The 22876-nt window shown below is 43.8% G+C and overlaps 1 protein-coding gene across 1 annotated transcript in view; it reads left to right on the top strand.

Annotated features, from left to right (window-relative positions):
* Window positions 1-236: 236 nt before the first annotated feature.
* Window positions 237-22876, top strand: part of zgc:66455 (uncharacterized protein LOC393502 homolog) — a 52182-nt gene continuing 29542 nt past the window's right edge. The window contains exons 1-5 of the mRNA XM_067988421.1: window positions 237-393; window positions 7030-7066; window positions 19477-19527; window positions 22265-22365; window positions 22436-22500. Coding sequence (XP_067844522.1) covers window positions 271-393; window positions 7030-7066; window positions 19477-19527; window positions 22265-22365; window positions 22436-22500 — 377 coding nt within the window. The 5' untranslated portion in view covers window positions 237-270. The remainder of the gene's footprint in view (window positions 394-7029; window positions 7067-19476; window positions 19528-22264; window positions 22366-22435; window positions 22501-22876) is intronic.

The raw sequence follows: 22876 nt of genomic DNA, 5'->3' as shown, positions 1-22876 counted from the left end.
CCGACCTGCTGTGTTTCCTACGTTCCTGGTTAACTTGACCCTCTGTGACCCTCCACATCCACATCCATTCTGGCCCCTTGAAGCTCTCGCCTGACAACAAATGGTTAATATTGAGTGGCTGCCACCGGACAAAATTCCTCAGAATTAGTTCCTGCTGATTCTGATCTAATTTATCAATTAGTTGTTATTTTATGGGTAAACAATTAAATAATCCGGTGCAAGTAGTGCAGATGTGACCTGGTGTGTGATCTCATTTCTCAGAGTGTCACGATGGGCTGTTTGGTGTTTTTGAAGATTGAGACTCTATTCATGTTTTGTGTTATTTTTCACGGATCGATCGTTGGTCCAAATGTTATTCGGGCCGGCGGAGAGAGAACGACAGAAAGTCAGAAAGTGAGTGCGTTTCTCCAAACTCCCGAAAAAGACACGTCTGTGAGCTGGGGGAGGGTCTGTCTGGGATCCTGTGAGCTGTGGGGGGGGGGGTCTGTCTGGGATCCTGTGAGCTGTGGGGGGGGGGGTCTGTCTGGGATCCTGTGAGCTGGGGGAGGGGGTCTGTCTGGGATCCTGTGAGCTGGGGGAGGGGGTCTGTCTGGGATCCTGGGGGAGGGGCTCTGTCTGGGATCCTGGGGGAGGGGCTCTGTCTGGGATCCTGGGGGAGGGGCTCTGTCTGGGATCCTGTGAGCTGGGGGAGGGTCTGTCTGGGATCCTGTGAGCTGGGGGAGGGGGTCTGTCTGGGATCCTGTGAGCTGGGGGAGGGGGTCTGTCTGGGATCCTGGGGGAGGGGCTCTGTCTGGGATCCTGGGGGAGGGGCTCTGTCTGGGATCCTGGGGGAGGGGCTCTGTCTGGGATCCTGGGGGAGGGGCTCTGTCTGGGATCCTGTGAGCTGGGGGAGGGTCTGTCTGGGATCCTGTGAGCTGGGGGAGGGGGTCTGTCTGGGATCCTGTGAGCTGGGGGAGGGGTGTCTGTCTGGGATCCTGTGAGCTGGGGGAGGGGGGTCTGTCTGGGATCCTGTGAGCTGGGGGAGGGGGGTCTGTCTGGGATCCTGTGAGCTGGGGGAGGGGGTCTGTCTGGGATCCTGGGGGAGGGGCTCTGTCTGGGATCCTGGGGGAGGGGCTCTGTCTGGGATCCTGGGGGAGGGGCTCTGTCTGGGATCCTGGGGGAGGGGCTCTGTCTGGGATCCTGTGAGCTGGGGGGGGGTCTGTCTGGGATCCTGTGAGCTGGGGGAGGGGGGGTCTGTCTGGGATCCTGTGAGCTGGGGGAGGGGGGGTCTGTCTGGGATCCTGTGAGCTGGGGGAGGGGGGGTCTGTCTGGGATCCTGTGAGCTGGGGGAGGGGGGGTCTGTCTGGGATCCTGTGAGCTGTGGGGGGGGGGGTCTGTCTGGGATCCTGTGAGCTGGGGGAGGGGGTCTGTCTGGGATCCTGTGAGCTGGGGGAGGGGGGGTCTGTCTGGGATCCTGTGAGCTGGGGGGGGGGGTCTGTCTGGGATCCTGTGAGCTGGGGGGGGGGTCTGTCTGGGATCCTGTGAGCTGGGGGAGGGGGGGTCTGTCTGGGATCCTGTGAGCTGGGGGAGGGGGGGTCTGTCTGGGATCCTGTGAGCTGGGGGAGGGGGTCTGTCTGGGATCCTGTGAGCTGTGGGGGGGGGTCTGTCTGGGATCCTGTGAGCTGTGGGGGGGGTCTGTCTGGGATCCTGTGAGCTGGGGGAGGGGGGGTCTGTCTGGGATCCTGTGAGCTGTGGGGGGGGGTCTGTCTGGGATCCTGTGAGCTGTGGGGGGGGGTCTGTCTGGGATCCTGTGAGCTTTGTTCTGCCCTTTAAATATCATCTTAACCACCTTGCCGACCGTTCAAATATCTTGTGAATCGAGTCTCAATGTCGAGCGACCCCATCTTCAAATAAATGGATTCATTGCTAAACAAAAGTTATTTGTAATTAGAAATTATAAAACATAAACTGTTCAGCATAAATATGCCAGAAGCTTCTTCGATTGTAGAAATGTTTCTATAATTATACTGTACCTGTCATTGTGTTTATTCTCTACAATCTGACCAATATTTAACTATTAGCTGGGTATCATTCGAATGTTCAACTCCCGGTTAGATTCAGCTCGACACTGGTTATTGCACCTTTTGGCCGTTCCAGGGGTTAATGGGGGACTGGGACAATTGGGGGGTTAATGGGGGACTGGGACAATTGGGGGGATAATGGGGGACTGGGACAATTGGGGGGATAATGGGGGACTGGGACAATTGGGGGGATAATGGGGGACTGGGACAATTGGGGGGATAATGGGGGACTGGGACAATTGGGGGGATAATGGGGGACTGGGACAATTGGGGGGATAATGGGGGACTGGGACAATTGGGGGGATAATGGGGGACTGGGACAATTGGGGGGATAATGGGGGACTGGGACAATTGGGGGGATAATGGGGGACTGGGACAATTGGGGGGATAATGGGGGACTGGGACAATTGGGGGGATAATGGGGGACTGGGACAATTGGGGGGATAATGGGGGACTGGGACAATTGGGGGGATAATGGGGGACTGGGACAATTGGGGGGATAATGGGGGACTGGGACAATTGGGGGGATAATGGGGGACTGGGACAATTGGGGGGATAATGGGGGACTGGGACAATTGGGGGGATAATGGGGGACTGGGACAATTGGGGGGATAATGGGGGACTGGGACAATTGGGGGGATAATGGGGGACTGGGACAATTGGGGGGATAATGGGGGACTGGGACAATTGGGGGGATAATGGGGGACTGGGACAATTGGGGGGATAATGGGGGACTGGGACAATTGGGGGGATAATGGGGGACTGGACCAATTGGGGGGATAATGGGGGACTGGACCAATTGGGGGGATAATGGGGGACTGGACCAATTGGGGGGATAATGGGGGACTGGACCAATTGGGGGGATAATGGGGGACTGGACCTTGTGTCTGAGGACAGAGGCCAGAGCACTGATCTCTTCATTCAGTCAGGGCCGATCATGGAACTCAGGCCAGCTCGCTGTTTCCTCACGGCCCGAAAATTGATCAACTTTATATTTCAACAAACCAGAAATCTTCATGAACTCTTGTCGCTAATGTGTAAATTGAATTGTGACCTGTATTTCCATGGACTGAGTTGGTTCACTCCAGGCCGCAGTAACGAGGCTATCAGTATCTCCAGTGACCCGAGTTGTACTGGTGGTTCCTTTGTTGTATTTGATGAGAGAAAACCGATCTGAGATCTGTACTTTCTCACAAACTCCACTCACTGGCATTCAAATGCTAGTTTAATGTTAGCAGACAACTGGTTATCTATTATAAATAAAGATTGACACTTTGCTTTGTACTGGTATAGCCTGTCTGAAGGCAATTTGACGTCACGCTCCCAGTGAAGGGAGTTTCAGACTAGTTGCTTCACTTTAGATTTGATGTGGAGATGCCGGTGATGGACTGGGGTTGACAATTGTAAACAATTTTACAACACCAAGTTATAGTCCAGCAATTTTATTTTAAATTCACAAGCTTTCGGAGATTTTCTCCTTCCTCAGGATTTGCCTGAGGAAGGAGAAAATCTCCGAAAGCTTGTGAATTTAAAATAAAATTGCTGGACTATAACTTGGTGTTGTAAAATTGTTTACACTTTAGATTTGGGTGAGTTCACATCTGGATTAGTTATCTATGTAAAGCCCAAATTGTTCAGAATCAACAAGCTATGTAGTATAGATTAATTCTAATTTATTACTTTTGTAAAAATCTGCATCTCCGGGACCTGATGAAATGTATCCCAGGACGTTATGGGAGGTTAGGGAGGAAATTGCGGGTCCCCTAGCAGAGATATTTGAATCATCCACCGCTACAGGTGAGGTGCCTGAAGATTGGAGGGTAGCAAATGTTGTGCCTTTGTTTAAGAAGGGCGGCAGGGAAAAGCCTGGGAACTACAGACCGGTGAGCCTGACATCTGTAGTGGGTAAGTTGTTAGAGGGTATTCTGAGAGACAGGATCAACAGGCATTTGGAGAGGCAGGGACTGATTAGGAACAGTCAGCATGGTTTTGTGAGTGGAAAATCATGTCTCACGAATTTGATTGAGTTTTTTGAAGGGGTAACCAAGAAGATAGATGAGGGCTGTGCAGTGGACGTGGTCTACATGGACTTTAGCAAAGCCTTTGACAAGGTACCGCATGGTAGGTTGTTACATAAGGTTAAATCTCACGGGATCCAAGGTGAGGTAGCCAATTGGATACAAAATTGGCCTGACGACAGAAGACAGAGGGTGGTTGTAGAGGGTTGTTTTTCAAACTGGAGGCCTGTGTCCAGCGGTGTGCCTCAGGGATCGGTGCTGGGTCTGCTGTTATTTGTTATTTATATTAATGATTTGGATGAGAATTTAGGAGGCATGGTTAGTAAGTTTGCAGATGACACCAAGATTGGTGGCATTGTGGACAGTGAAGAAGGTTATCTAGGATTGCAACGGGATCTTGATAAATTGGGCCAGTGGGCCAATGAATGGCAGATTTAATTTAGATAAATGTGAGGTGATGCATTTTGGGAGATCGATTCGGGCCAGGACCTACTCCATTAATGGTAGGGCGTTGGGGAGAGTTAAAGAACAAAGAGATCTCGGAGTACAGGTTCATAGCTCCTTGAAAGTGGAGTCACAGGTGGATAGGGTGGTGAAGAAGGTATTCAGCATGCTTGGTTTCATTGGTCAGAACATTGAATACAGGAGTTGGGATGTCTTGTTGAAGTTGTACAAGACATTAGTAAGGCCACACTTGGAATACTGTGTACAGTTCTGGTCACCCTATTATAGAAAGGATATTATTAAACTAGAAAGAGTGCAGAAAAGATTTACTAGGATGCTACCGGGACTTGATGGTTTGACTTATAGGGAGAGGTTAGATAGACTGGGACTCTTTTCCGTGGAGAGTAGGAGGTTTAGGGGTGATCTTATAGAAGTCTATAAAATAATGAGGGGCATAGATAAGGTAGATAGTCAAAATCTTTTCCCAAAGGTAGGGGAGTCTATAACAAGGGGGCATAGACTTAAGGTGAGAGGGGAAAGATACAAAAGGGTCCAGAGGGGCAATTTTTTCACTCAAAGGGTGGTGAGTGTCTGGAACGAGCTGCCAGAGGCAGTGGTAGAGGCGGGTACAATTTTGTCTTTTAAAAAGCATTCGGACAGTTACATGGGTAAGATGGGTATAGAGGGATATGGGCCAAGTGCAGGCAATTGGGACTAGCTTAGTGGTATAAACTGGGCGACATGGACATGTTGGGCCGAAGGGCCTGTTTCCATGTTGTAACTTCTATGATTCTATGATATATACATGTTTTGCATATGTGGAGTGTTGTGTGGTTTTTGATAGCATGACCGTGACAAAGGATGGGAAAACTTAGTGGATGTGGTGAGGATTCAGCAGGAGAGTATTGGGTGCAAGATTGTACCAGATGTATCCCAGGATGTGCCCTATCCCTGCAGTGGATCCTGTTAATCTGGGAACCAATTGAGATAGGAACAGGAGTAGGCCATTCAGCCCCTCGTGCCTGCTTTGCCATTTGATAAGATCATGGTTGATCTGTGATCTAACTTCATATACCTGCCTTTGGCCCATATCCCTTAATACCTTTGGTTGTCAAAAAGCGATCTATCTCAGATTTAAATTTAGCAATTGAGCTGGTATCAATTGCCGTTTTGCGGAAGAGAGTTCCAAACTTCTACCACCCTTTGTGTGTAGAAATGTTTTCTAATCTCGCTCCTGAAAGGTCTGGCTCTAATTTTTAGGCTGTACCCCCTACTCCCAGAATCCCCAACCAGTGGAAATAGTTTCTCTCTATCTACTCTGTCTGGACCCTTCATGATTTTGAATACCTCTATCAAATCTCCTCGCAACCATCTCTGCTCCAAGGAGAACAACCCCAGCTTCTCCAGTCTATCCATGTAACTAAAGTCCCTCATCCCTGGAATCATTCTAGTAAATCTCTTCTGCACCCTCTAAGGCTTCACATCTTTCCTGAAGTGCGGTGCCCAGAACTGGACTCAATACTCCAGTTGTGGTCGAACCAGTGTTTTTATAAAGGTTCATCATGACTTCTATACTTTTGTACTCTATGCCTCTATTTATAAAGCCCAGGATCCCGTATGCTTTTTAAACTGTTTTCTCAACCTGCCCTGCCACCTTCAATGATTTGTGCACATATACCCCCAGATCTCTCTGTTCCTGTACCCCTTTTAGAGTTGTGCCCTCTAGTTTATATTGCCTCTCCTCGTTCTTCCTACCGAAATGTATCATCTTGCATTTTTCTGCATTAAATTTCATCTGCCATGTGTCTGCCCATCCCACCAGCCTGTCTATAATCCTCCTCGCTGTTTACTACCCTTCCAAGTTTTGTGCCATCTGCAAATTTTGAAATTGTGCCCTGTACACCCGAGTCCAAGTCATTAATATATATCAAGAAAAGCAGTGGTCCCAGCACCGACCCCTGGGGAACACCACTGTACACCTCCCTCCAATCTGAAAAATAATTGTTCAGCTCTGTTTCCTGTTACTTAGCCAATTTTGTATCCATGTTGCTACTGCCCTTTTTATTCCACGGGCTTCAAATTTGATGACAAGCGTATAATGTGGCACTTAATCAAATGCCTTTTGAAAGTCCATATACACAACATCCACCGCATTGTCCTCATCAACCCTCTCTGTTACCTCATCAAAAAACTCAATCAAGTTAGTGAAACACTATTTTCTATCAGTGTCTGCCAATGAATTAAACTAACAATAATTATCAGTTGTGGGTGTATATTCTACTTGGAAATAATAGGCTGCATGTTTTTATCATGTAACAAATCTCTCTACAGAAGATTATTCCTAGAACTATTACTTCATTGAGAGTTAAGCCAGCAGTTGAGGAATTTGTGCTGGAAAGGGTGAGCTATTTATGGGAATAAGTAAGAATATGAGCTGATTCCTAGTAAAAGTTGATTCATTTTTTTAGTTCTTAATAATGCTGATTTTAAAAACTGATCTTTCTTAGGAAAGTGTGAATAATCAGACCGAAAAACCAAGGCAAGGTAAGAAGATTACATTCAGATTTCTTTTAAAATAACTTTTCTGTTGCTTGTTTCTCCTGCTTTGACAGGTGTAAAAGTAAAGCTTCTGTCTCTCTCATACTGATGGACCAGGGGTCTTTAGATAAAAGGTCATTCTCGCTCATCTTTAGCTGGCTTTTTCACTCCATTTCAGAATTGGTAACATTCATGCTGATGCTACCAAAAAAAATCCAATTATATTTGTCCATATCACTGCCCTCTGGGCAAGTGGCCATCGAGTCAAACTGAGTCCTCCTCATGTTCATGCTGCAGGACTTCATCGGCCATCAGAAAAGGAGGTTCAAATGTGGTGCAATTCACTTCCTGCCTCAAGACTTTTAGAAAGGCTGGAAGATGTGAACAGGCCATTCAGCCCCTCAAGCATGTTCTGCCATTCAATTAGATCATGGCTGATCTGTACCTCAACTCCATTTACTCACCTTGTTGCATATCCCTTGATGTCCTCACCCAACTAAAATCTGCCAATCTCAGACTTGAAAATTTCAATTTCATTTGACCCTCAGTATCCACAGCCTTTTGGGGGAAGAGCGTTCCAGAGTTCCACAACCCTTTGAGGAAAAGTGCTTCCTGATTTCACTCCTGAATGGCCTAGTTCTAATTATAAGATTAGGCCCCCTTGTACTAGATTCCCCCACCAGAGGAAATAATTTCTCTATCTACCCCATCAAATCTCTCTCATTTTAAACATTACAATTAGATCCCCCTCATGCTTCTAAACGAGGGAATACAAGCCAAGTTTGTGCAACCTGCCCTTGCAAGTTAACCCTTTACGCCTGGATATGATTTCAGTGAATCTTTCCTGAGATTTGGTGCCCAGAACTGAATGCAGTAGACCAGATGGGGTCTGACCAAGGCTCTGTACAACTGAAGCATCATTTCCTCACTCTTGTATTCCAACCCCCTTGAGATAAAGGCCAACATTCTATTAGCTTTTTGATTACTTTTTGTACCCGTACACTAGCTTTGTGATTCGTGTACATGGACACCCAAATATCCCTTTCTCCTCCCCTTGACTTATTGATTGGATCCCTTATACCACTGGTATTTTAGAACATAAGAACATAAGAAATTGGAGCAGGAGTAGGCCAATCGGCCCCTCGAGCCTGCTCCGCCATTCAATAAGATCATGGCTGATCTGATCCCAACCACAAATTTTGTGCCTTTTCTCCACTGAAAACCGATTAAACTACTCATTAACAAGTTGGCTATTTCCTTATTATCCATTATAGTCTTGCCTGCATCTGTCTTTAATGGGCCCACATTCCTCTTTACCACCTTTTCTCCACTGTATCTATAAAAACTTTTGCTGTTGGCTTTGATATCCCTTGCAAGTTTTTTTATTTTCCTTTTTTTGCACCTCTTATTACTCTCTATCCTTTTTGTTACTTTTTATTGCGCTCCCTGTCGGCTGGATTGCCACTTTTTACCTGCATTTGTTATCCTTTTAATTTTAGCTTGATACCGACTCTTGCCTCATATATTGACCATGATTGCTTCAGTACATAAATGGAGCTGTTGCCTTTTTAGGGGATGTGCTGGTTTTGAATTATACCGAATACTGTTTGTCAGTTTTACCCATTAACAGTCCAGCCCAGATTACTGTGCTTTCATTTCTCATTTATTCGAAGTTTTGAAGAAGGCGAAAGAAATCACTTTCAAATATTTGTAGCCCTTGAATCACAGTCGTCGTATGTTTTGTCTTTGAGCAGATCGCGAATGATCTTTATTGAAGTTGCAGAGGTAGGTAGAAAGTTAAATCCTAATTTAGATTGTGGAACATAAGAAATAGGAATAGACCATTCGGCCCCTCGAGCCTGCTCTGCCATTCAATAAGATCATGGCTGATTTTCAACCTCAACTCCACTTTCCTGCCCGATCCCCAAATCCCTTGATTCCCCCAGAGTCCAAAAATCTATCGATCTGAGTCTTGAATATACTTAACGACAAATCCACAGCCCTCTGGGGTAGAGAAAGCCAAAGGTTCCCAACTCCTCATCTCAGTCCTAAATATCCAACCCCTTTATCCTGAGACTATGCCCCCTCGTTCTAGACTCTCCAGCCAGGGGAAACAGCCTCTCGGCATCTACCCTGTCAAGCCCCCTCAGAATCATACATGTTTCAATGAGATCATCTCTCATTCTTCTAAACTCCAGAGAGTATAGGCCCATTCTACTCAATCTGTCTTCAAAGGACAACCCTTTCATCCCAGGAATTAATCTAGTGAACCTTCATTGCACCGCCTCTAAGGCAAGTATATCCTTCCTTAGGTAAGGAGACCAAAACTGTACACAGTACTCCAGGTGTGGTCTCACCAAAGCCCTGTACAATTATAGCAAGACTTCCTTACTCTTGTACTCCAACCCCCTTGCAATAAAGGCCAACATTCCATTTGCCTCCCTAATTGCTTGCTGTACCTGCATGTAAACTCTCTGTGCTTTGTGTTCAAGGACACCCAAATCCCTCTGAATACCAACATTTAATAGTTTCTCACCAGTTTAAAAAATATTTTTTCTATTCTTCCTACCTCACATTTCCCCACATTATACTCCATCTGCCTCCTTTTTGCCCACTCATTTAACCTGTCTATATCCTTTGCAGACTCTGTGTCCTCATCACAACATTCCCACCTAGCTTTGTATCGTCAGCAACCTGGGATACATCATATTTGGTCCCTTCATTTAAGACATTATTATAGATTGTAAATAGCTGAGGCCCGAGCACTGATCCTTGCAACACCCCACTAGTTACAGCCGGCCAACAGGAAAATGACCCTTTTTTCCCTACTGTTTCCTGCCTATTAACCAATCCTCTACCCATGCTAATATGAGCCCTTATCTTGTATAACAACCTTTTATGTGACAACTTATCGAATGCCTTTTGAAAATCCAAATATACTACATCCACTGGTTCCCCTTTATCCTGCTAGTTACATCCTCAAAAAACTCTAAATTTGTCAAACACAATTTCCCTTTCATAAAACCATGTTGACTCTGCCTAATCATTGATTTTCTAAGTGCCCTGTTACCACTTCCTCATCTCTCTCTCCGTCCTTTCTTAAAAAGCAGTGTTACATTTGCTACCTTCCAATCCACTGGGACCATTCTAGAATCCAGGGAATTTTGGAAGATCATAACCAATGCGTCCACTATCTCTGCAGCCACCTCTTTTTTAGAACTCTAGGATGTAGGCCATCAGGTCCTGGAGGTTTGTCGGCTTTTAGTCCCATTAATTTCTCCAGTACTTTTTTTCTTCCCAGTCCTCCGGCTTACTATGCTTCCTGGCAACATTATAAGCTTTTTCTTTTAATCGAATACTATCTTTAACTACTTTAGTTAGCCAGGGATGGATCACTTTTTCCTTGGAGTTTTTATTTCTCAATGGAATGTATATTTGTTGAGAATTATGAAGTTTCTTTAAATGTTCACCATTGCTTATCTACTGTCATAATTTCCCAATCTATCTTTAAATGTTCACCATTGCTTATCTACCGTCATAATTTCCCAATCTATCTTTAAATGTTCACCATTGCTTATCTATTGTCATAATTTCCCAATCTATCTTTAAATGTTCACCATTGCTTATCTACCGTCATAATTTCCCAATCTATCTTCGCCAACTCGTCCCTCGTACTATGTAATTGGCTTTGTTTAACACTCTAGTTTCTGACTTCAGTAATGTCACTCTCTAACTCAATATGAAATTCATCATATTATGATCACTCTTCCCCAAAGGATCCCTTACTAATTAAGTCTGTCTCATTACACAAGAGAAGATCTAAAATAACCTGTTCCCTGGTTGGTTTCATGATGTATTGTTCTAGGAAACTGTCTTGAATGCATTCCATGAACTTGACCTCCAAACTACTTTTTTGCCAATTTGATTTGTCCAGTCTATATGAAGATTGATGATCCCCAAGATTATTTCATTACCTTTGTTACAAGCTCCTATTATTTCTTGATTGATGCTCTGTCCAGTGATATAACTACTGTTAGGGGGGCCGAAAACTACTCCCACCAATGTTTTCTGCCCCTTGTTATTTCTTATTTCCACCCAGACTGATTCTACTTCCAGATCTTCTGAGCTAAGATCCTTTCTCACTACTGTCCTTATGTCATCCTTTATTATCAGGGCTGCACCCCCCCCCCCACCACTTCCTTTCCATTCTGCCTCTTTTTTCCCAAAGTCAAGTAACCTGGAATATTTAGTTCCCAACCTTGGTCACCTTGCAACCTACTAGATCAAACCCATTTGTCTCTATTTGTGACATTAATTCATCTATCTTGTTACGAATGCTCCATGCATTCAGATAAAGCACCTTTTTTTAAATTTTAACTTTTTTCTATTTTTCCCAGATTTGACCTTATCCACTGATGCACTATCACCATTAAACTCTCTGTCCCTTCCTGACACACTCTGCTTATCTTTACCCAAATCGCTACACTGCTCTACGGCCTTGCCTCTTTTAGATTTATAAATTCCCCTTCACCTGGACCTTTCCTGCCCACCCCCACCCTTTTTAGTTTCAAGTCCTATCCACGGCCCTAGTTATTCGATTCACCAGGACACTGGTCCCAGCGCGGAGTAGAGTCCGTCTCAATGGAACAGCTCCCTCTTTCCCCAGTACTGGTGCCAATGCCCCATGAATCGAAACCCCTGTCTCCCACACCACTCTGAGCCACGCGTTTAACTCTCTGATCTGCTTGACCCTATGCCAGTTAGCACATGGGTCAGGTAGTAATCCAAATATTTCCACCTTTTTGAGGTTCTGCTTATTAATTTAGACCCTCACTCCTCAAGCTCACTCAGCAGAACCTCATTCCTAGTTCTACCAATGTCGTTGGTTCCTACCTGGACCACGACAACTGGATCCTCCCCCTCATGCTCCAAGTTCCTTTCCAGCCACGAGGAGATGTCCTTAACCCTGGCATCAGGCAGGCAACACAGCCTTTGGGACTCCTGGTCACGGCTGCAGAGAAGAGAGTCTATTCCCCACCACTATTTCATTCCTTTGTACTCCACCCCCCCCCCCCCCCCCACTTGAATGACCCCCTGTACCACGATGCTGTGGTCAGTTTGCCCATCCTCCCTGTCGACTTTGTTTTCATCCATACAGGTAGCAAGTACCTCGTACCTGTTGGACGAGGTCAAGGTCTGAGGCTCCTCCATCACTGCATCCTGGGTCCCCATACCTGCCTGACTCACAGTCACATCCTCCTGTCCCTGACCAATGACTAACTCTAAACTACTTCGCCTAAGGGGTGTGACTGCCTCCTGGATCCAAGTGTCCAGATAACTCTCCTCCTCCCTGACGCATCGCAATGTCTGCAGCTCAGACTCCGGCTCAACAACTCTGAGCTGAAGTTCCTCGAGCTGCAGACATTTACTGCGGATGTGGTTCCTCGGGATCTCACTGCTCTCCACCAACTCCCACATGCTGCAGTTATGAAACACCACCTGCCCTGCCATCCTTATCTAGCCTTGTTTTGTATATTTAAAGTTTTTATTCACTTGATATTTTTAGTTTTATTAACTAATTAGTTTATCTAGTTTTTTTTAAAGTAGTAGTTTATAGTTTCTCAGCTCTTTGTTTAAACCACTGCTCTAACTTAGAGCAAAAAAAGTTACACTCACCAACCAATCACTTACCTGCTGTCCTGTGACGTTGCTCCTTGATTTACTTTATGGACTGTGTCCCTGAGCTCCTTTCAATGTCAGAGGAAAGATTCAATGCATCTGATGGCAAATATTGTACTTTGAAATGATTGTTAGTAAAATAGCAAGTCTTAAGTGTCGGTGGTAGTTCTGAGTAAGGCAGTTATTGTTCAAAAGGCCCACCCCAAAGGCTTAGTACATAATCCCAACTGACATTTCCATGCAGTACTGAGGGAATGCTGCACTGTTAAAGCTGCTATTTTCTGATGAGACGACGTTAAACAGAGGTCCTGTTTTCCTGCTCAGGTGGGCATAGAAGATCCCAAGCAGGGGAATTCTCCCCAGTGTCCTGGCCAATATTTATCCCTCAACTAACATCACGACAAACAAATTATCTGGTCATTTGTCTCATTGCTGTCTGTGGGAGCTTGCTGTGTACAAATTGGCTGCTGTGTTTCCCACATCACATGATAACACTTCAAGTATTTAATTGGCTATGACGTGCTTTGTGATCCTGGAAGCAGAGATGCTTCACCCCAGCATTTGTGGTGATCTGGAAGGATTAAGCTGCATCTTTTAGAAAGCCACAATTACTTTGTGTATTTTCTCTTCCTTTCTCCCCACAATTAACCCAATTAAATACAAATGACCTTTTACTAGAAATCAAGTACTACTGGAAAAACTATTAATTCCTGTGATCTACCCAAAGATTTTAGTTGGCCACTGGAGGAATTTATTCGATATTATTGATAGCACAGTGTTGATCTTGGTGTAATGTATTGATGTCAGGTCTTTTCAGTACAGTAAACCAATTTGTTCAACACTTTGTGCATTTAGAAGCTCAACTTTTGCAGGTTATGAAATACGTACATCCACTGCAGTGAGCTTAACCAGATTTTGTGGCCTGAGACTTTCTATACCTGGGCAATGTCTTAGGTTTAATTTTTAAATGGAAGCTTTTTGAGGGTATTTTGTTGCTGCTAAAATTACTTGCTGTTTAGGAACATTTCAGATTGAGGCTGAAGAGCAACCATTTTAACATTGAAAAGTTGTCTTCTGAATGGTTTAGCTGTAATGTTTTTTTTCCTATTGGTGAGTGCACAAGTGGATCTCGTTCCCTTGGGGCTCAGATTACCAGGTACATTGGGTGGGGGAGGGAAGTGACACAAAAGGGATCAGCTGATACTTTCAATGTTAACTTGCAACGAAAAGATTGAGGGGAAGAAATCATGTGTGGTTTAGCCTTCCTGGTCTGACTGGGTCATTTGTGGAGTGATCATAAGAGCTAGGAGTAGGCCATTCGGCCCCTCGAGCCTGCTCCGCCATTCAATCAGATCATGGCTGATCTTTGACCTCAACTCCACTTTCCAGCCCAATCCCCGTATCCCTTAATTCCCTGTGTGATTCCTTGATGAGCTGCTGGGGGGGTGGGTTGTAGTGTTGGGGGGGAGGGGGAAGGGGGTTTATTTAGAAAATAAATAACTGTTCCCATCAGCTCTTGTAGATTAACTTAAACCAGTTCAGAGAACACCTGAACTAGCTTCAAACTTTGGCTTGTTGCAGTTTTACTATTCGTTCCTCCAGGGACTTGTGCTGCTAAAGAAAATACCAATTGGGATGAGTTCTTTACAGATGTTGTACTTGCCTTGTTGTGGTGCAGAAATAATTTGTAATGATGTAGGTTGTACATTATATTTTTCATCCCAATTTTTTCTTCCATGCTTCTCCCTCGTTCTTCCCCAAATGTATCAACTACTGGCTGGAGGAAGATGCTTGGGTTGCCATAAAGAGTTTCTTTACTCTTAAATCCATGTGGAAAATCATGAAAACCTTGTGCAACTTGGTCCTGTGTTACTAGAGTTCATTTAACCCATAAAGTAGATTAGTGGTGCAAAGTTTAAAAATGTTTTACAAATGCTTTGTAATTGGTGTTCTGGAATTGTAGCACCCTTCATCCTGGATGTTCTAAGCTTTGAAGAGCTGTCACATGATGCGGGCAGATTCTGGGGTGTTTGCCTCTCCAGCTTACCCCAGCACTTACCCAGAGAACATCTGGTGCAACTGAACCATCGCAGCAAGTAAATGGAAACATATTGAAGTGAAAATAAATGGGTTTTCATCACGAGAACTGACCAGAATCAGGATGAAATTATCTTTAGTCAGTGATACAAGCCTGTTTCAGTAAAACTTCCCATGCTTTGAAACTTTTTTTTTCTTTCTAAGACTAATCCTAAAAACTCTAATCTCCATTTTCGAATCAAGTATTACATGTATGAAGATGAAACTTCCCTGGATCCTGTGCCTATCGTTTAAAGAACTTCATGACTTTGATCTTAAAATTACTGAAGTTGACAAAAGTTCAACTGAAGAGTCAACAACTTGAAACTCCCCGAACAACGTTACAGGGTTACAGGGCCCAGTTGTTCGGTGATTATCAGACATTAACCAACTGTCAGCAAGATCAGGAACCAGCAAAGAAGGCACTTCAATAATAGGAAGTAACTTCCTTTCTCCAACTTGTTCAGTACAGATGTGCACTCTGTATATTCCATTGTACCAAGTAAAAGAACTTAATCTCTGGGGCACTGCTTTAGAACAAATGCCACCTATTGTGGGTTTAAGTGAAACTTACACTCCCGAAATGTGCCTTTCCAGCTCGATGCAGACACAGGACTGGTGTAAGTCCAGAAACTCTACCGACTCAATCCTTCCCTGCTGCCACATCTAACGATTACAAAACACAGCAAATGTCTTCCAAAGAACAAAGTGCTGGTATAAAAGATTGTTCCTGTGACAGAGCTCCTCGATCCCCCTGTACACGGTGCAGGTAGAAATATGGAAATATAACATCAAGGGGCAGACAGTTTCCACAATGTATTGAAGCCAAGGACCTGTGCAACTTACTGATTCAATGAATTTGATTCTTTTGCTGTAACATCCAGTTCTTAATATTTCAGAGTTCTCTGGAAGACTGATTACAGAATCTGAATGCAGGAGATGCACATATGAAGTCCGTCCAGGAGAATAACTGGACCTTTTACTAAAAAGCCTGAGACTTGTGATGTGTTCGACCTCCTATAGTTCCTGTGAATTGCCTTTTACCTGATTACCTGTTGGGCCCCAGTATTTTCCTCCTGAATTTATCAGGATTGTTCCAGAACAAGTATAGCTACTCAAAGGGACAACTTTTTTCAGTGGCTAGGACCAGAAATCCAAAAACGTGGATATTTTGAGTAAAGATATGACAGGATCTGAGGAATATAATGTGTAGGTCTGAGGTGGATTGTTCCCCGAATCTCCATCCCATCAGCATCTACTGTCCAGTTAGAGTTTTGGGTGTTTTTACCTCTGCTTGTGCAACACATGGAAATAAAAACCAAACTTCAAAATTCAGCGACATTGGTTCAAAAAAACTCTTCCAGAGATGAAGCAAGAGATGTCTGAATGGACAGACTGTTCATTGGATCCAAGGCTCCTACAAATGACCTCCTAATCCCGTTCTGACTCTGGTCAGTATTACTTGGTCCTCTGTCTCTGAAATTAAGCTTACAGTAAATTCTCTATTTCCAGAGGGCTCTGAAGGCACCAGGACTTCACTGGACGCGGTCCCGGGTAAGGAAAGGGAACCTGGAGATTCTGTACAGTCTGTAACTTAGCAAATGGGTGAAGAATGGTCATCCTGATCACTGAAACTCTCTCCAGTTCCCCACTACAAGCAGTTTGTATCTGGAACTGAACTCTGGAGTTAAAGTGCATCAGTCGGTGACTCGGGCCAGTGATTGGCCAAGTGAGGTGAATGTTTCTGATTCAACAGCAGTTGTAAACACGGAAACTGATGACTGCAAAATGTCTCCAAACTCAACATTGGATCCAGTCAACTGCCACCTGGTCCAATGCCAAATCCATCTCGGGGTCAAGAGTCCAAGATAAAAACAGTGTGTGGGGAGAGGGTTTACCTGCAGAGTTTCAATGTCTAGAAATAATCCTGTGGATGATAGATAGAGAGAGAGAGAGCGCTGAGCAATTCGTCACCTTTTCAAAACGCCAACGGCCGTTTTCCACCATCTTTTTCACACAATTTCCTCCATGAAATTATTCACTTTGTCATAATCTCAATCCCTGCTGCAGGAACTATTTAAAGGAAAGGACATTGTGTGAAAGGGAGGGTTTCCTGTTTGATCAGAGTGTTAGCAGGTAATGGAATCACATGGTGAGGACACAGCTCGGCTCGGTCCCCTTCTCCACAATTCACACTCTCTGCAGCAGGCGGTGACCACCTTCACTTATTTATTAGCTCTCGCTTTGTTTTTTTGCCCCCCCCCCCCCCCCCACCCTTTTCCCAGAGATGTTTATTTCTGGAAGGTTCTGTGTAAATTACTGATCATCTTTTCAAACAAAATTCCAGAATATTAATCTCCACCATTCAACCCCGATGGACTGCCTTCCACTGACCCAGGACAAAGAAACTTGGTCTGTGTATATTACCCCATCATGGCCAATCCTTTCCTTTCCGGGGGGGTGGGCGGGGGGGATTAATGAACCCTGCAGTAAGTGCTTTTCTTTGTGACCTTTCACATACTGTGGGGGTGTTTGGATAGGGAGTTCCTGGAAATGTGAATTTTTAACCAGTATCCTTGAGTTCAGCACATGGTCCAATGTAATGTTCCTTCTCCACCGGTAATCTCTCCTCCAGGGAAAGTTAAGTTGGCTCAGAGAGCAGTTCAAGCACAACCATCCATCCACGAATGTCTCTTTCTTGCTCCCCACCCAAACACACCCACCGTGTGCAACAGACGCACTTAATGTGGTGTCTATTCGTTCAGGGACCCAGAATTCCTGCCACTCTTCTCTGAACCTTTTCCAGTGCCATTTGCCGAGGAAGGTGTTTGAAATTGTAAACCATAATCCAACTGTGGGTTTTCCAGTGATCCATATAACGTTAGAATAACTTAGTTTAACTTTCATTTAGTTCCTGTTGTCCAAGGTGCAGCAGTGTCTGTTATCCTGAAGTGAATGCAGAGTTGTCTTTTTGTTAGTGATTGAATTTTTCTTTGTGGGGGACCCAATATCACAAGGTATGAAATATTTTAAGTAAATATTTATTTTAAAACATGGTACCCATATAAGAATGAACCTGTATTTTTACATAGGTGCCTTATGACCTCCTCAGAACATTTCTAAAGTGCTTCATAACCAATGAATTGCAGTGATTGCTTTTTGTAGAGAGCAAGGTCCTAAAACAAGAGAACTGAATAAGCAGCTAATCTGTGTGTTGGTTGAGTGAGGAATGCTGGGCCTGCTCCTATTCAAATAGCACTGTGCTCACCTGAACAGGCCGACTGGACCTCAGTTTCACATCTCATCAGATGTTGGACACTCAATACTGATACGTGTCTAGATTGTGTGTGCTTAATCCCATAACCTCCTGATTTATTGATAGTCAACAGTGGTTAGAGTTTGTATTTTTTTTGTATACTGTGGCCATCACTTGATGTGAGTGGTTTCATGAACCCAAATACCAACTGGATCACAAGTATGGATTTGGGTGTAGTGACCTGTGACACTTGAGGCTGACACACAAAAAGCTAAAGCAATCAAGTATTAGTGTAGCGATTCCTCTTATTGCAGGTACAATCGGTGTAGGGGCAAAGTCTCAATCGGTGTAGGGGCAAAGTCTCAATCGGTGTAGGGGCAAAGTCTCAATCAGTGTAGGGAATCAGGAAATTGCCACTAAATGGCCATCGTCTTTTCCCAGTGCATTATGTGGAAGGATCCCTTCACATTTAGTAAGTTTATTCATGTTAATTTTCAGCTTTGCTTACAGTGATGGATCTTACACTAATCCTAAAATTACAGATTTCAAATAGTTGCAATCCAACTCCCTCCAGTTTATGAAGACTTCAAAGCAAAATATTCCTTGTTTGATGTACTCCTTCAACCAATGATCTTTGAGCTTGTTTTTCTGTCACATCACTTGAGTTGAGTAGCTGTGAAGGAATGCCATTGGCTCAAACATCTTGTGGCTCATGCTTTAAAAAGACCAAAGACTTAAATGCTGACCTGGTCTTTCTTACAAATAAAGATTAAGCTGCTGCTGAAAGATGGAAGTTTATGGTTCTGTCCATTTATAACAGTTCTCTGGACACTATCATTTTTAAAAATTTCCTTGAAAAGAAACTAAGTATAAATTTGTGTTTTTTTTTCCCCCCCCATTGCCACTGCATTTAGAAAAGACAAAGGCGATTGATTGTGATACATTTATAAATTATTGTGCTGTGATTCTGAATTTGGCCCTGGAGTAGGTCATCATTCCTCAGGGCTTTAAAGGGTTTCCTTTTCTTTGAGAGGGAAGATCGCCAGACCTGTTTGTTTCCAATCTTCTGGTGATGCAAAGACCAGTTTTGATACACTTTTTTTTATATTGTACTAAGCAAATAAATGTTGGGTATATTTGTGTAGTGTATCCCTTGATGTGTTGTCTGGAAAGCCTTAGCAGTCAACTTAAATTGTCTGTAAAAATGTTAATATCATTGAGCCTGTGCATTGAAATCCTGTCTGAGCAAAGCTGGCTGCAGTACAATACTCTTCAGCTGAGGGATCTAACTTTGATGCCCAAAACAGTGCAGCTGTGTAAAATCACTGTTACTTGATGGTGTATGGTCATTCCATGGAATTGTGACTTAAATCCATCACATGATAGCTATTTTTATCTCTTGCAGATACAGAGTTCGTTCATGAAATGTCTGATCCACAGAAAACAAATCCAGGAGGTAAAGCTTTGAACCTTCATGTAGTTTAAGTGTAACTAAGGATGTGGTCTCGCAATTACTGATAAAATGTCTATAGTTGCCGTATTAATATATTTATAGAGTATAAATGCCAACCTAGAAAATAGCAGAGGTCATGAGTCCAATGACAGATTGTGAAATTGAATTCAATAAATGTAGTAATCTGTGGGCTAATACTGGAAAAATGATCATAAAAGCTTCTGGATTATCATGAGAACCCAACTGGTTTCCTGATGTCCTTTCCTGGTTGGGACTACATGTGACTCCAGTCCCACAATGTGTTTAACTCTTAATACATAGGAACAGGAGTAGGTCATTTAGCCCCTTGAGCCTGTTCCGCCATTCAATGAGATCATGGCTGATCTATGACCTAACTCCATTTTCCTGCCGTAGCCCCATATCCCTCAGTACCTTTTAGTTAACAAAAATCAATCAATCTCTGATTTAAAATTAACAATTGAGCTAGCATCAACTGCCGTTTGCAGAAGAGAGTTCCAAACTTCTACCACTCTTTCCATGTAGAAGTGTTTCCTAACTTCACTCCTGAAAGTCCTGGCTCTAATTTTTAGGCTGTGTCCCCTAGTCCTAGACTCCCCAATTAGCGGAAATCATTTCTATCTACCCTATCTGTTCCCCTTAATATCTTAAACTTTGATCAAATCAGCCCTCAATCTTCTAAATTCCAAGGAATACGACCCTAGTTTGTGTAATACCATCTGAGGGGAGCTCCCACGATCTTTTCAGGACAACTAGGGATGGCACAATGAGACTTGCGGGGTTCAGATATACAAATCTTTAAGTGTGAGGACAAACTGATTTTTTGTTTAAGATAGAGGATCCCAGATCATATTTTTAATCAGGGTATAGAGTACAAAAGCAAAGAGGTCGTGCTAAATCTATACGAATTGTTGGTTAGGACACATTTGAAATAGGTGCCTAAAAATGGACACAATGGGGGTGAAATTGGTTTTGGGCTGTTTTGTTCCAGAGCCTGCCTGATTCTTCATTTCCCAATTGAAAAGGAAACAGGGTGTTGTGATGCTAATTGACGAGCACTTGCTTTGTACCACAGTAAAGAACAATTTCACCCACAAATATTTCAGGAAGGATGAGATTCCATAAGATATGGGCTTTAGTTGTGAAAGGAGGCTGGTGAATCTGGGACTCTCCATTACAACAAAAAAAAGTTATGAGTATGTCTAATAGTGTACACTCCAATCCTGAGCCGTTTCAATAAAGTATTTCCACTGGTCAGTAACCGGGGACGTAAATTTAAGATTCACGAAAATAACTGAGGTTAGGAGTTTTTTTAATGCAGTGTGTTGTTGGGGACTGTCCATAGAACCATAGAAAAGATACAGCACAGAAGGGGGCCATTCGGCCCATCGTGTCCATGCTGGCTCTGAGAACAACCAGGTGCCCATTCTAATCCCACCTTCCAGCACCCGGTCCGTAGCCCTGCAGCTTACAGCACTTTAGGTGCAGGTCCAGATACTTTTTGAAAGAGTTGAGGGTCCCTGCCTCTATCACCAATTCAGGTAGCAAATTCCATATACCCACCACCCTCTGGGTTTAAAAAAAAAGTTTTTCCTCATGTCCCCTCTAATCCTTCCGCCAATCAGCTTAAATCTATGTCCTCCAGTTCTTGAACTCTCCGCTAGGGGAAACAGGTACTTCCTGTCTACTCTATCTGGGCACCTCATAATTTTGTACACCTCAATCAAGTCTCCCCTCAGCCTCCTCTGCTCCAAGGAAAACAACCCCAGCCTATCCAATCTCTCCTCGTAGCTGCAATTTTCAAGCCCTGGCAACATTCTTGTAAATCTTCTCTGCACTCCCTCCAGAGCAATTACGTCCTTCCTGTAATGTGGTGACCAGAACTGCGCACAATACTCCAGCTGTGGCCTTACCAGCGTTTTATACAGTTCCATCATTACATCCCTGCTTTTGTATTCTATACCTCTGCTAATAACAGAGAGCATTCCGTTTGCCTTCTTCACAACCTTATCTACCTGTACTGCCACCTTCAGGGACCTGTACATATGCACTCCAAGGTCTCTCACTTCCTCTACCCCTCTCAGTATATTCTCGTTTACTGTGTATTCCCTTTTACTGTTTGCCCTCCCTAAGTGCATTACCTCACACTTCTCCGGGTTGAACTCCATTTGCCACTTTTCCGCCCACTTCACCAACCCATTGATATTTTCTTGGAGTCTACAGCTATCCTCTTCACTATCAACTACACGGCCAATTTTTGTGTCGTCTGCAAATTTGCAATCATGCCCCCTACATTCGAGTCCAAATCATTAATATAGACCACAAACAGCAAGGGACCCAACACTGAGCCCTGTGGCACATCACTGGAAATGGATTTCCATTCGCAAAGACATCCATTGACTTTTACCCTTTGTTTCCTGTTACTGAGCCAATTTTGGATCCAATTCGCCACATTTCCCTGTATCCCATGGGCTTTTACCTTTCTGACCTGCCAAAAACAGTAAAAGCAGAATCCATAATCTCAAGAGATGGATAAAAATTTTTGAAAAAGAAAAATATTAAGTATATGGGCAAAGGAATGGTGAAGTAGCTAGCTGTTCCAGAGCGTTAGCACTGGCATTATGTGCTGAATGGTTTCCTGTAATGTTCTGGTTCTATTCCCAATATTGTTCCTCCCATTTTTTGTAAATACCAAATTTCTAAATGTTTTACATTTCCACAGATTACTTGTTTGAAGTATCCATTGGTGTGAAGTTTGTAGGTGGCAATTTCAAGAAATTTGTGGGGATAGAGAGAAGAGTTGCAAGATCGATCAAAAATCTGGTGAGTTATTGATTGTATATTCCTTGTGCTGAGAAGTAGTGTTTCTAAACAAACTGTCTCTCTTTTCCAGGTTACAGAAAAGCTTTCATCATTCACTCCTTCACTTAAGAAATTGCTCCTTCGAGATATTAAGAGGTAAAAAACCAAATGGTTTCTATACTATTGTGCAAAGTTTTTTGGGAAGAGTGGAATCAAAATGGTTGTGTGTGTGTGCACTCTCTAAAAGGTCGCTTACATTAATCAGAAAGCACTAGTCATGGGAGTTTGAACCCTTGAGTATATCTTCTCATTTAGTCATGAGCAGGGCCGGTCATTGCTTTATCCCAAATGAATACAACAGGTTCTTGAAATAGCCTAGTTACACTCTGAGCCTTGGAATGAATAGTGCCAGGTGACAGGACTATTTGCATTTATACAATGCCTTTTAAGATGGGGGAAAAAATCCAACAATGTAAGGAAAATGGAGGCTGAGCCAAAGTAGGTTAGGAGGAATGACCAAAAGCTCAGAGAT

This window comes from Heptranchias perlo, chromosome 8 (assembly GCF_035084215.1).
Source record: "Heptranchias perlo isolate sHepPer1 chromosome 8, sHepPer1.hap1, whole genome shotgun sequence".
Classification (NCBI taxonomy): Eukaryota; Metazoa; Chordata; class Chondrichthyes; order Hexanchiformes; family Hexanchidae; genus Heptranchias; species Heptranchias perlo.
This window is presented reverse-complemented; position numbering and strand designations above follow the sequence as displayed.